This window comes from Macaca thibetana, chromosome 7 (assembly GCF_024542745.1).
Source record: "Macaca thibetana thibetana isolate TM-01 chromosome 7, ASM2454274v1, whole genome shotgun sequence".
Taxonomy (NCBI): domain Eukaryota; kingdom Metazoa; phylum Chordata; class Mammalia; order Primates; family Cercopithecidae; genus Macaca; species Macaca thibetana.
The window spans coordinates 34,499,318-34,514,155 of record NC_065584.1 but is presented as its reverse complement, the minus strand read 5'-3'; the positions used below and the strand labels follow the sequence as shown (position 1 = coordinate 34,514,155).

The following is a 14,838-nucleotide window of genomic DNA, read 5'->3' as shown; positions in this document are numbered from 1 at the left end:
TCCTGGGCTCAAGCGGTCTTCCCACCTCAGTCTCCTGAGTAACTGGAACTACAGGCGCACACCATCATGCGTCACTAATTTTTAAATTTTTTTGTAGAGACGAGTTCTCACCATATTGGCCAGGCTGATCTCAAACTCCTGGGCTCAAGTAATCCTCCCACTTCGGCCTCCCAAAATACTGAGATTATGGGTGTGAGCCATCATGCCCAGCTGGCTAGACAGTTCATATAAGTGGAATCAGACATTATTTCTCTTTTTGTGACTTGCTTATTTTGCTTAGCGTAAGGTCCTCAAGGTTCATCTATATTGTGGCATGTGACAAGATTTCCTTTTTAAGGGGTGAGTAATATTCTGTGTTATGTATATACCACATATCTATGAGTAGACATTTGGGTTACTTCCACTTCTTGGCTATACTGAATAATGCTGTGGTGAAAGTGGCTATGCACATACCTGTTTGAGGTCTTGTTTGTAATTCAATTCTTTTTTATGTATACTCATTGGTATATATATATACACATGGGATTGCTGGGTCATATGGTAGTTTTTAATTTTTCGAGGAACCTCCATATTGTTTTCCATGGTGGCTATACCATTTTACATTCCCACCAGCAGTGCATAGTGGTCCCAATTTCTTCACAACTTTACCACCACTTGTTACTTTCTGTTTTTTGGTAGTGGCCATCCTAACAGTTGTAGTATTTTTTTGCATTTTTCTAATGATTAGTGATGTTGAGCATCTTTTTTTCCCCCCATATTACACAGATGTAGAGCTTCTTTTCATATGCTTCTTGACTATTTGTATATCTTCTTTGAAGAAATATCTGTTCAAGTCCTTTGCCCATTTAAAAAATCTGATTATTTGTTTTTTTCGAGTTGTTTAATTGTAGGACTTTTTTTTTTTTTTTTTTGAGATGGAGTCTTGCTCTGTCACCCATGCTGGAGTGCAGTGGCGCGATCTTGGCTTACTGCAAGCTCTGCCTCCCAGGTTTATGCTATTGTAGGACTTTTTAATGTATTCTGGATATTAATCTCTTACCAGATACATGATTTGCAATTTTTTGTTTGTTTGTTTGTTTTGATACAAGGTTTTACTCTGTCACCCAGGCTGGAGTAAAGTGATGCAATCTGGGCTCACTGCAACTTCCGCCTCCCAGGCTCAAGTGATACTCCCACCTCAGCCTCCTGAGTAGCTGGGACTATAGGCACACACCACCACACACAGCTAATTTTTGTATTTTTTGTAGAGACGGAGTTTCACCATGTTGCCCAGACTGGCCTTGAACTCCCGGGCTCAAGCAATCCACCTGCCTTAGCCTCCCGAAGTGCTGGGATTGTAGACCTGAGCCACCACACCCAGCCTGATTTGCAGATATTTTCTCCAGTTCTGTAGGTTGCCTTTTCACTCTGATGACTGCTTCCTGTGGTGTGTAGAAGTTTTAAAACTTGGTGTAGACCCATTTGTCTATTTTTGTTTTTGTTCTTTAATTTCTCTTAGCAATATTTTGTAAATTTTGTACAATATTTTGTAAATTTCTTTTTTTTTTTTTTTTTTTTTTGAGACGGAGTCTTGCTCTGTTGCCCAGGCTGGAGTGCAGTGGCCAGATCTCAGCTCACTGCAAGCTCCGCCTCTCGGGTTCAGGCCATTCTCCTGCCTCAGCCTCCCGATTAGCTGGGACTACAGGCGCCCGCCGCCTCACCCGGCTAGTTTTTTGTATTTTTTAGTAGAGACGGGGTTTCACCGTTTTAGCCAGGATGGTCTCGATCTCCTGACCTCGTGATCCGCCCGTCTCGGCCTCCCAAAGTGCTGGGATTACAGGCTTGAGCCACCGCGCCCGGCCTGTAAATTTCATTGTACCGGATATTTGGGGATCTGTAAGACTACCCCCAGGTTCAGTAATTTGCTAGAAAGACTCAACTCAGAAAGGTTTTATACTCAAATTGTAGTTTAATACATTGAAATGATACAGATTAGCAACAGAAAAAGACACATAGGGCAGGGTCCAGGAGACACCACCAGGCACAAGCAGTCAATAGTCCTCTCCCAGTGGAGTTGTGCACACAGTGCTTAATTTTTCCAGCAACAGTGTATGACAACACACGTGGAATATTGGCAACCTGGGAAGCTCGCTGAGCCGTGGTGTCCGGGTCACACGTGGCTGACCTCAGTTCTCTGGCTTCTTCAGAGGCCAAGCTGATACCGTGTGACTCAAGGCCCTCACCATAGATCACATTGTTAGCAGAAACTTGTTGGCATGACCCAGTGCCTCATGTAAACAAGGGAAACTGTTTTTCTTTTTAATTAATTTAATTTTTTTTTTTTAAGATGGAATCTCACTCTGTCACAGTGGTGTGATCTGAGTGGTGTGATCTGAGCTCACAGCAAACTTTGCCTCCCAGGTTCAAGCGATTCTCATGCCTCAGTCTCCCCAGTTGCTGGAATTAAGGCATGCACCACCACACCCGGCTAATTTTTGTATTTTTAGTAGAGCTGGGGTTTCACCGTGTTGGTCAGGCTGGTCTTAAACTCCTGACCTCAAGTGGTCCACTCGCCTCAGCCTCCCAAAGTGCTGGAATTACAGGGATGAGCCACTGCACCCACCCAGGAAGTCTTAACAGGCCGGATATTCTAAGGGTTTAGAGGTTGTCTTCCAGGAGCTGGGAAGGGAAAGAATCCTTTTTTGGCCTGTGCAGAGTTTGAACAACCTTGATGTGCTGAGTTACTCCCTTTACTGTATAGCAGGCCTTGTACATCTTTTCATCCTTCAGGTTTCAGGTCATGTTGTGGTACTTCCTCAGCCAGGTATTTTCTGGCCATATTATTTAAAAGTAGTCCCATACCAGGTGTTTTTTTTATCACATCACCTTGTTTATTCCTTTTTTTTTTTTTTTTTTTTTTTAACTTCCTTGTGGAGCTGGGCTAGCCCATAGGCAGTACACTGAGAGCAGCCTGTTTATTCCTTTTATAGTACTATCCCACTGTGTAATTATCCTGTTTATTGTCTGTCTCCCTCTGCTTGAAAGCAGTTCATGAGAGCCAGGAACCTTATCTGTTTGCTCCCTGTTGTATCCCTGGCACTGCACCTAGCACAGTGTCTGGCACATAGCTGGCACTTACCTTTTTTAGGGGGGACAGTTCCCAGTGAAAACTAGAAAAATCGCTAGACAAATTTTAAAAGAGCTGTAACACTTATTTTTAAAATTAATTAATAATTAGTGATTAGAAATTAAGACCGGGCAGAGTGGTTCACGCCTGTAATCCCAGCACTTTGGGAGGTCAGAGGTGGGCGGATTACCTGAGGTCAGGAGTTTGGCTAACATGGTGAAACCCCGTTTCTACTTAAAAAAAACAAAAAAAAAACAAAAACAAAAATTAACCAGGTGTGGTGATACGCGCCTGTAATCCCAGCTACTTGGGAGACTGAGGCAGGAGAATCACTTGAACCTGGGAGGCCGAGGTTGCAGTGAGCCGAGATCGCACCACTGCACTCCAGCCTGGGCAACAAGAGCAAAACTCCATCTCAAAAAAAAAAAAAGTTAAAGTCAAATAGAAAAAGGACATAGATGAAAAAGCACTCAACTGTCCTGATAATAAGAGAAATAGATATTAAAATTATGCCGAGATTCCATATTTCTCCCATCAGATTGGTAAAAATCTAAGCACTTGCTAACATAAGGTGTTAGCAACAGTGTGGTGAAGTAGGCAATCTCTTGCATTGCTGAGTCTCTAAATTGGTGTAATCCATAGGGAGGGCAATTTGGCATGCTCTCTCTCTCTCGTGCTCTCTCTCTTTCTCTCTCTCTCTCTCTCTCTCTCTCGCTTGCTCTCTCTCTTTCTCTTTCTCATACCTGCAATCCCAGCTGCTCAGGAGGCTGAGGTGGGAGGATTGCTTGAGCTTGGGAGGTCAAGACTGTGGTAAGCTGTCACTATGCCACTGCACTCCAGCCTAGTGACAGAGAATCTATCTCAAAAATAAGAAGAATGAGGATATTCTTTATGTACTGATGTGTAGAAAAATCTCAAGATACATAGTTAAGTGGAGAAAACAAAATGCTGCATGGTACATTTACTGTACTACCATTTGTGTGAAAAGGGGGAGTAAGAGTGTGTGTTTGTATTCGCTTGCATATGTAGAAAGAAACTTGGAAAGGATTCACGGGAGAACAATAACAGTAGTAAGCAGGGGGATTAGGAAACTAGGTATATATTAAGAGGGAGATTTTATACTCTATACCTTTTAATACTTTCTTTGAAACCACGTAAATGTTTCACCTGTGTATTTATTTATTTTATTTTTAATTTTTGCTTTACCTGCTTTTAACAAGTAAATTGTACTTTTTTTGAAGAGCCCTGTTTTTCCTTTCGATTATTATCTGTAGATTCTTATGTCACATTTTACTTTAATAGCACATTTAAACAGAATACAGTCTTTAAATGGAAGCTGACAATTTATTTCCCTGGAGAATTTTTGAAGTACAATAACATTTGATTGATTGAACTTTATTTAGTAAGAATTCTTAGCACACTCCCTCCCAGGCACACCTACATGGTGCTTCATTTTCAGTGAACTACAAATCTCTGAAACCCAAAACTCCAATCTAAAAGTACAAGACGGCTGGACTCGATGGCTCATGCCTGTAATCCCAGCACTTTGGGAGGATTTCTTGAGCCCAGAAGTTCAAGACCAGCTTGGGCAACATGGTGAAGCTTTGTCTCTACAAAAAATTAGCCAGGCTTCACAAACAGTCTTTTAGGAATCATTCATTAATTAACTCAACAAATATTTATTGAGTACAGGAGACACTAGAGATCCAGCAAAGATCAAGAACTTGTGCTGTCCTTGGAGAAAATTTATATTCGAAGGAGATAAAGATGAATAATCAAGTAACAAACAGGAGCTACATCAAATGATCACAAGTACGATTCAGAGAATTAAAACCAGCAGATCAATGTAGAGAAAGGGTTCCTTACATTCGATAGTCAGGAAATTCTCTCTCTACCAGGAGGGAACTGAGTGACAAGGAACAGTCAGGTGGGAGAAGGACATTCCAGATGAACCAGCCCTGAGTGGGGAACTAGAAGGCCAGTTTGAGAAAAGGAATGGAGAGAGGAGGAACAGTCTGTGGTCAGAGCAAGGAACAAACCGTTTTAGACTTCACGAGCCTAAGAAGTTTTGATTCTGTTATGAGCATGACAAGAAGCCATGTAATCGAGTTTTAAAGGAATGACATGATCTCATTTTGTTTAAAAAAAAAAAAAATCATCCTGGCTATAGTGTGGAGAATGGACTAGGGGAGCATAAAAGCAGAAAGACCAAATTAGAAGCCTATTAACAGTAATCCAAATGACAGGTAATAGTGGTTTGAACCACAAAGATTGTGGACATAGAAAGAAGTAGATAGGTCCAGGAGGTGTTTTGGAGGTATTCTGGCAGAATTTGCGGGCTGACTAGACAGAGGTACTAAGGAAGAGAAAGAAAGAAAGAATAATTCGTAGATTGGGGACTTCCTAGAAACTGGGAGAATGGTACTGCTGTTTACTGAGATAAATGGAGAAGACAGAGGAGAAGCTTAGAATAGAGTTCTGGGAGAGGTCAGAGATGGAGATCAACATTTGGGAAACAGATTTTTCTAATTCCATAGTGCCTATGATTTTCTGTTGATAGACTAAAAATGTCTGGAATTTTATATGCAGTTTCATCTGGACTGTACCCTAAGAGGAGATCAGTTATACCTTGGCACCTGCTAGTAGCCATAGGAATGTTTATATGTAGAATAAATGGTAAAACTACTGAATGCTTAATATGTGCCAGACACCATGAGATATGTCTTTCAAGTACTATCCCAGTAGAATTTACAACTCTATCAGGAGATACTTTTTTCTCACCATTTTACAGATGAAGACATTGAAGTTCAAAGAGGTTAAATAACTTGTCCCAAATCACACTATATAGAAGAGAAATCCAAATCCTGGTAGTCTGACCCCAGAACTTGGGCTAATTACCACTATATAATACAGTGTCACTGGGGTAAACCCAAGATATGATAACGTAAGTTAGAGACTTTTAAATTCCAAATTTCACACACTATGATTTCACCCATAAAATATAGTGATTCAGCCATAGTCTTCTGATTAATTGGAGTACCCTATAAAATACTTTAGGAACTTGCTTCTTTTATTTGCATATATATATGTTCATTCGTAAATTAAATCTGGACAGCCAATGAATCTGCCATTTTTGTCTGTAACCAACACTTCTGTCACCAAATTGTACTTTTTTTTTTTTTTTTTTTTTTTTTGAGACGGAATCTCATTCTGTCACCCAGGGTGGAGTGCAGTGGCACAATCTTGGCTTACTGCAACCTCTGCCTCCTGGGTTCAAGCGATTCGCCTGCCTCAGCCTCCCAAGTAGCTGGGATTACAGGTGCCCACCACCACGCTGGCTAATTTTTATATTTTTAATAGAGACAAGGTTTCACCATGTTGGCCAGGCTGGTCTTGAATTCCTGACTTCAGGTGATCCGCCTGCCTCAGCCTCCCAGAGTGCTGGGGTTACAGGCATGAGCCACCACGCCCAGCCCAAATTGTACTTTTTTTAAATAAAGAAATTAAAACAGTATCTTTTTCCTTAAAGATGGTGTCTCACTACATTCCCTGGGCTGCACTTGACTATAGGTGTGTGCCACCATTCCTGAAAACAAAATCAGTTTTGAAAGTAGTATCTGGGCTGGGCATGGTGGCTCACACCTTTAATCCCAGCACTTTGGGAGGCTGAGGCGAGCAGATCACCTGAGGTCAGGAGTTCAAGACCAGCCTGACCAACATGGATAAGACCCCGTCTCTACTAAAAATACAAAAAATTAGCCAGGCGTGGTGGTGCATGCCTGTATATCCTAGCTACTCAGGAGGCTGAGGCAGGAGAATTGCTTGAACCCAGGAAGCAGAGGTTGTGGTGAGCCGAGATCGCGCCATTGCACTCCAGTCTGGGCAACAAGAGCAAAACTCCATTAAAAAAAAAAAAAAAAAGGTGGTATCTGACCAGGCGCACTGGCTCATGCCTGTAATCCCAGCATTTTGTGAGGCCGAGGTGGGTGGATCATGAGGTCAGGAGTTCGAGACCAGCCTGGCCAACATGGTGAAACCCTGTCTCTACTAAAATACAAAAATTAGCCGGCGCAGTGGCGGATGCCTGTAATCCCAGCTACTCGGGAGGCTGAGGCAGGAGAATCGCTTGAACCTGGGAGGCAGAGGTTGCAGTGAACCGAGATTGTGCCACTGCACTCTAGCCTGGGTGACAGAGCAAGACTCTGTCTCGGAAGGAAAAAAAAAAAAAGTGTCCATGGCTAGGCACAGTGGCTCACGCATGTAATCTTAGCACTTCAGGAGGTAGAGGTGGGTGAATCACTTGAGGCCAGGAGTTTGAGACCAGCCTGACCAACATGGTGAAACTCTGTCTCTACTAAAAATACAAAAATTAGCCGGGTGTTGTGGCACACACCTGTAATCCCAGCTCCTCGGGAGGCTGAGGCACGAGAATCGCTTGAACCTGGGAGGCAGAGGTTTCAGTGAGCCAAGATTGTGCCACTACTAGGCGACTGAATGAGACTCTGTCTCCAAAATAATAATAATAATAAATAATAATAAAAGTAGTGTCCAACATACTACAAAGAGGAAGGGTTTGTGAATGTGTATATTACTGTTAAGTTAAACAGTGTTCTAGTATCCATCTCATTATCAGCCTTGGGCAGGGCAGGGCAGGGCAGGGCAGGGTTGAGTTGGCTAATGTTCATTATAAACCAGATCATCCGGTTGGGGACCGTGAATGAGCATATGATTGCCCCTTTCATGCTAGACTTAGCTAATTAAACTGTTCATATGACCTAAACTGATGGCTGTGGTGCCATAGAAAGAAAACAAGTTTTGAGCAAGAGACTTTAGTTTGATTCCTACCTCTGCTGTTTTCTGGTTGTGAGATTTTGGATCAGTTGCTTTTGTGTTCATTTACCAGAACTTCTCCAGACAAAAAGAATAAGTAAGATAATGTGACAGTGCCTTGTAAATATCAAATACTATATAGAGATAGCTATTATTACTTGTATGTTTATTGTGAACATTAATCAGCCAATCAAGTTGTTCAGACTTGTACTGCTGAACATCAATTGCAGATATAACTTTCTTGGCAGATGACTTAGTCACCTCCTTCTGTGGAAGAATAAAAGTATGAATTCTCAATTCTCCTGCTTCTTGCTGTCTATCACACTATGTTCTGGTCCCTTTGGCCTCACCTTCTGTATAACCATTTCCATTCTACTGGGCTTTAGCCACTCTGGTGACTTGTGTTCAGCAAAAATAATCTTTCTTGATGGGTGGTATAGATATTTCTACCTTTTATGCTTTAGAATAGTTTCCTTTCCATTTCTCGTAGGGTTTGGGTCTTCATAACTGTTTGAAGAGAAATCCTGACTTCCAGACTGAAGGAGAGGGCACCATGCCTTTATATCGCCAGCCTCTGTCTTTTTTTTGTTCCCCTCTGTCTTAGTTCATTTTGTATTGCTATAACAGAATACCGCAGACTGGGTGATTTATTTATTTATTTATTTATTTATTTGTTGTTTGTTTTCTTCTTTTTTGTATCTTTTATTTATTTATTTTTTATCTTTTTGAGACTGGGTGATTTATAAAGAAAAGAAATTTATTCAACTCATGGTTCTTGAGGCTGGAAAGTCCAAGAGTATATGGTACCAGCACCTGAGGAGGATTATCCCTTGGTGGATAGGCAGAAGGGCAAGAGAGAGCTTGCTTTTGTAACAAAGTCACTCCCACGATAACTAACCTACTCCTGCGATAGCGACATAACAGGTTCAGTATCCCTGATTTGAAAGTCTGAAATTCAAAGTGCTCCCAAATCCGAACCTTTCTGAGTACCAGTGTGATGCTCAAAGGCAATGCTTATTGGAGCGTTTTAGATTTTGGATTTTTAGATTTGGTATGTTAAACCTGTAAGTATAATGGAAATATTCAAAAATGCAAAATCTGAAACACTTCTGGTCCCAAACATTTCAGATAAAGGATACTGAACCTGTAATCCATTCATGAAGGCAGAGTCCTCATGACCCAGTCGCTTCCTAAAGGCCTCACCTCTTGATACCACCACAATGGCAACCAAGTTTCCAGTACATGAACTTTCCAGGGGAACATTCAAACTATAGCACCCTCCTTTATCCCTTATCCTATTCCATTAGTTTTAATACCCACTTTGTCTCTTCCTCTAGTCTTCAGTCTACGCTTTGACGTGGTAAGTATGCTCAAGTTTCTAAGAGCTCTAAAATAACCTTTTCTGGTTTTGTCTTCCTTTCCAGTGGGGTTGGATAAAATAACTTTTTCAAGTTACATCGCTCTCTATTGCAAGCCTCTTCCACCTTTTTTTTTTTTTTTTTTTTTTTTTGCTTCGAAGAATGATTGCTTTTACCTTCTCAATTCTCAATCATTTTCCAGCCCATTGTGATTTAGGACATTGATACAGAAGGGCTGGGCTCCCGGCTAAATTCCACCCTTGAACCTGGAACTGCAGCCCTAAGTGAAAACAGCTGACCCCATTTTTCCCCACCCAAATGTTGCCTCTTTGGCCTGCCATGCCCCTATCCTGTGCCCATAAAAATATTTCAGCTGGGCTGGGCACAGTGGCTCACTCCTATAATCCCAGCACTTTGGGAGACTGAGGCAGGTGGATCAGCTGAGGTCAGGAGTTGAAGACCAGCCTGGCCAACATGGCAAAACCCTATCTCTACTAAAAATACAAAAATTAGTTGGGCGTGGTGCTGGGCACCATAATCCCAGCTACTTGGGAGGATGAGGCAGGAGAATTGCTTGAACCCAGGCAGCGGAGCTTATAGTGAGCCCAGATTGTGCCGATGCACTCCAGCCTGGGCAACAGAGCGAGACTCTGTCTCAAAAAAAAAAAAAAAAAAAAAAACAAACAAAAAACCAAAAGATTTCAGCAGCTGGCAGAACAATACAAGCAGCTGACGTCAGGGATATAAATGGCTGAGTGTTGGAAATACAAGTGACTGATTGTCAGAAATACAAGCAACTGAGCGTTGGTGATATAAGCGGCTGAGCAGTGAGCAGAAAAGCAGCTGAGCGTTGGAGACTATGGATGGATGTGGCTAACTTCAGGTGGTGCAGCTTTGGAGAATAGGCCCAGCCAGAGATGGCCTGGCTTCAGGAAAGATCACCTTCTTCCCATGCCATCCCCTTTTCAACTCTCTATCCTACTGAGAACCACTTCCATCGCGCAGTAAAATCTTCTGCATACACTACCCTTCGATCTGTTCATGTGACCTGATTATTCCTGGACACTGGAAGAGAACCTGGGTGCCAAGAGGAGAGAGCAGGGGCTGCCACCCTGACCCTCCACTGAGCTGGCTGGCCCTTGGCCATCCCTGAATGGCAGAGTTGAAGGAGCATTGATTGTAACACACTTGGATGCTGCTGCGGGCCTGCACAGAGCCTGCTCCTGCCAGAGAGGAGCAACCGGCTGGTTCCTGCATTCGTTTGCTCTGGTTCCCACACTCACTCACTCGCTTGCACACTTCCTCTTGCAAGGGGTTTGAGTGTGTGGTGGCCGAGTAAACGAGCCACGCTCTGAGCCATGAGGGGGTCAAGGGAGTTATCCCGTCTCATCTCAACCCGACTTCCCTCTTCACTGTTTTACTTTTGTAAAACCCTTGATGAACTTCCCATTGCCAGTTCAGGGTCTTTTTAGCTCTCATCCTGCCATACTGTTGATGACACCTCTTTGATTTGTGCTCCACTTTTGGCTTCTGTGTTATATTGATTCCTGAGTTTTCTTCCCTCTCCTCTATTCTCTTAATCTCATTTTCTGGTTTTCTCCCATCACCTGCTGGTTAAGCTTAGGGGTTATTTACACTTCTCTCCTTGGTCATCTTTTTACTGTATTTTTCTCTCCACAGCTATTTCATCCATTTCTGAGGCTATAGAGACCATTGACTTCCTCTGACCCTTCTGAGCTTGAAAGTCCTATTGGTAACTGCCATTGGACTTGACTGCCTGGTTATGTCTCTAACTAAAGTACTTCTGTCTTCCAGTCTGCTTATCTTACTGTGTTCCATATCTCTACCAATGCTAGTTCCTTATGCTGGAAATCTCATTCATTGCCACTCAGTCAAGTTTGCTAAAAATGAAACAGCTGATTATGTCACTTCTTTAACCTTACCACTTTTTTTGTGTGTGTGAGCCTTGCTTTGTCACCCAGGCTGGAATGTAGTGGCACAATCTCTGCTAACTGCAGCCTCCACCTCCCAGGTTCAGGTGATTCTCCTACCTTAGCCTCATGAGTAGCTGAGATTACAGGCATGTGCCACCATGCCCGACTAATTTTTATATTTTTAGTAGAGACGGGGTTTCACCATGTTGGCCAGGCTGGTGTCAAACTCCTGACCTCAAGTGATGCGCCCACCTTGGCCTCCCAAAGTGCTGGGATTTCAGGCGCCCGGCCTGTTACTTCTTGATTATATGCTAAACAAGGGATGGATTACTCATGAGTTTTCTGGGAAAGAGGTGGACAATTCCCGGAACTAAGGATCCCTCCCCTTTTTAGACCATACAAGGTAACTTCTGGACTTTGCCATGGCATCTGTAAACTGTCATGGTGCCGGCAGGGAGTGTCTTTTAGCATGCTAATGTATTATAATTAGCGTATAGTGAGCAGTGAGGATGACCAGAGGTCACTCTGCTCACCATCTTGGTTTTGGTGGGTTTTGGGTCAGCTTCTTTATTGCAACCTGTTTTATCAGCAAGGTCTTTATGGGCTGTATCTTGTGCTGACTTCCAATCTCGTCCCGTAACTAAGAGTACCTAACCTCCTGCGAATGCAGTCCAGTAGGTCTCGGCCTTATTTTACCCAGCCCCTATTCAAGATAGAGTTGCTCTGGTCCAAATGCCTCTGACACAAGGATTTTAAAGTCTTATTAATTAGGGTAAGAGAGTTCCTTGCGTAAGTGGTCTGAATCACAGAAAGCTGAATTTGAAAAAGGTGCTTGAAGCTGCAGCCAATAAACAAGGTTTAATGCAGGTGTCAGTCTTTAAGCTACATCTCAAAGGATAAGTACAATTGTATTTTGTTGGGATGAAAAGAGAGAATGGAGCAAGCCAAGACCCAGGTAAAAGAGAGGACCTGAGTGCCTTCAGTGAACAGTGATAGATAATCTAGACTTTTAAACTGCATACTTCCTGTAAATTGTTTTTTCTTGCTTCAGGTTTTTAGAACTCATGTAGTGACGGGTCTGTTGTTAATCCCAGGTCTAACCGTTACCTTGATTCTGCTGAGAATCTGATTTACTGAAAACGTTTTTCTTGTACTTATAGAATGACAATAGAGAACGGCAGGAGCACAACGACAGGCGGAGCCTTGGCCACCCTGAGCCATTATCTAATGGACGACCCCAGGGTAACTCTCGGCAGGTGGTGGAGCAAGATGAAGAAGAAGATGAGGAGCTGACATTGAAATATGGCGCCAAACATGTGATCATGCTCTTTGTCCCCGTGACTCTCTGCATGGTGGTGGTCGTGGCTACCATCAAGTCAGTCAGCTTTTATACCCGGAAGGATGGGCAGCTGTACGTATAAGTTTTGTTTTATTATTCTCAAAGCCAGTGTGGCTTTTCTTTACAGCATATCATCATCACCTTGAAGGCCTCTGCATTGGAGGGGCAGGACTTAGCTAGAGAGTCCATCCTCTGTGATGGTCAGGAGCAGTTGAGAGCAAGGGGTTATTACTTGATGTTTTAAGTGGAGAAAAGGAACACCGCAGAAGTATGTTTCCTGTATGGTATTACTGGATAGGACTGAAGTTAGGCTGAATTGAACACATAAATTTTTTTCCACCTCAGGGCCATTGGGCGCCCATTACTTTTCTGCCTAGAGTATTCTTTCCTTTTCTGACTTTGGTGGGTTAAATTCCTGTCATCCCTCTCCTCTTGGTGTTATGTATAAAGTTTCGGTGCCGCAAAAGAAATAGCACTAGAATATAAAATTTTCCTTTTAATTCTCAGCAAGGCAAGTTACTTCTCTATAGAAGGGTGCGCCCTTACAGATGGAACAATGGCAAGCGCACATTTGGACAAGGGAGGGGAAGGGGTTCTTACCCTGACACACGTGGTCCCTGCTGCTATGTCGTTCCCCTATTGGCTAGGGTTAGACCGCACAGGCTAAACTAATTCCAATTGGCTAATTTAAAGAGAATGATGGGGTGAGTGCTTTGGCAGGAGTCAGGGCAGGGCAGGTAGCAGGTAATTGGAATGAGGATGGAGCAGGTGATCAGAATAAAGGTGGAGGAGGTAATCAAAAAAGGTTGCTTTACAAGGAAGTTAAGTTTAAAAGTAGAAGGCAAATAATTGAACATACATATTGTTTGAAATTTAGAACTCACATCTAACATTGACTTAAATGTTAAATCCTCAAAGATAACATTCCTGTTTCTCCTAACACGATTAGGTCCTTCTTGGTATATTTTCTCATAGCAACTTGTTCTTTCTCACTTGTCACAATTTGCAAATATATATTTATTTACATTATTTATTTAATGCCTGATTTCCTTCTTTATTGCAAGGCCTGTGAGGGTACTGTGTCTCCGGGGTGAGGTGTATAATAAATGGCCAAACAAATCGTTAATTGGAAGGATGGATAACTAATTCAAGCCAGCACTCTCTAGACTCTTGGGGAGCTGTCATGTGGATTCCCCAGTGCTGCTGATGTCAGCCCTTGGCCTCCAAGAAAAATGCTTGATTCAAATGTCATCTAGTTCCATCTCTAGGACTCTCATGGGGCCCAAAGAAGAGTTGTAATTGAGTTTTAGAATTTGAAGTTGTGAAGTGTCTGAAAAACTACATGGTGTTCTGAAAACCAAACTTTTAGCCTTTTGGTAGAGCATCTGAAACAGCAGATGAAGGGCAGGGGTTAGAACTAGAGGGATTGAACAATATTATCCGTATAGGTTAGGGTTAGGTTTGGCAACATATTATAGAACAAACATTGGCAAGCTACAGCCACAGGCCAGATCTGCCTGCTAGCTTTCCACAAAGGTGTAATAACAAAGTTATTCACAAACTTGTGAATAAACTTTCTTTGGAACGTGACCATGCTCCTTGGTTTATACATTGTCTGTGGCTGCTTTCACACTACAGTAGCACAGCTGAGTGGTTGCCCTGGAGACCATATGGTCCACAGAGCTTAAAATATTCACTATCTGACTTTTTATAGAAATGTTTCTGACTTTGTTGATAGAAAATCAAAACAACTGGTTTAAATAATGCACATACTTTCTCTCTCGTAGAGTAGTGCAGAGGTAGGCAGTCCAGATTAGTACAGTGGCTTCACGTTCATCAAGGACTCAATCTCCTTCTTTCTTCTTTAGCTTCTAACCTCTAGGTTACTTCAGGGTCCACGCTGGAGCGCTAGCCTTCATTCTGACAGTAGGAAGGAGTAGGGGAGAAAAGAACATAGGACATGTCAGCAGAATTCACTCCTTTCTTAGAAGTTCCATACACAACACATCTCCCTAAAAGTCATTGCCATTACTTGTTCTCATAGCTATTCATAAATACAAGGGAGTCAGAAGTAAAGTCTTTTTGGCTGGGAATATTGGCACCTGGAATAAAAATGTTTTTCTGTGAATGAGAAACAAGGGGAAGATAGATATGTGACATTATCTTAAGACAACTCCAGTTGCAATTACTCTACAGATGAGAGGCATTAATTATAAGCCATATTACCTTTCTTCTGACAACCACTTGTCAGCCCACATGGTTTCTGTGGCA

The 14,838-nt window shown here is 42.4% G+C and overlaps 1 protein-coding gene and 1 non-coding gene across 3 annotated transcripts in view; one reads left to right on the top strand and one right to left on the bottom strand.

The window, feature by feature from the left end:
• PSEN1 (presenilin 1) overlaps positions 1-14,838 on the top strand; it is an 82,646-nt gene that overhangs the window by 22,934 nt on the left and 44,874 nt on the right. For both annotated transcript variants that reach the window (XM_050798830.1, XM_050798828.1), the window contains exon 4: positions 12,389-12,639. In XM_050798830.1, coding sequence (XP_050654787.1) covers positions 12,389-12,639 — 251 coding nt within the window. The remainder of the gene's footprint in view (positions 1-12,388; positions 12,640-14,838) is intronic.
• Positions 3,129-3,192, bottom strand: LOC126960236 (U7 small nuclear RNA). Its single transcript, XR_007727805.1, has one exon. It is a non-coding gene; the product is annotated as a U7 small nuclear RNA (small nuclear RNA).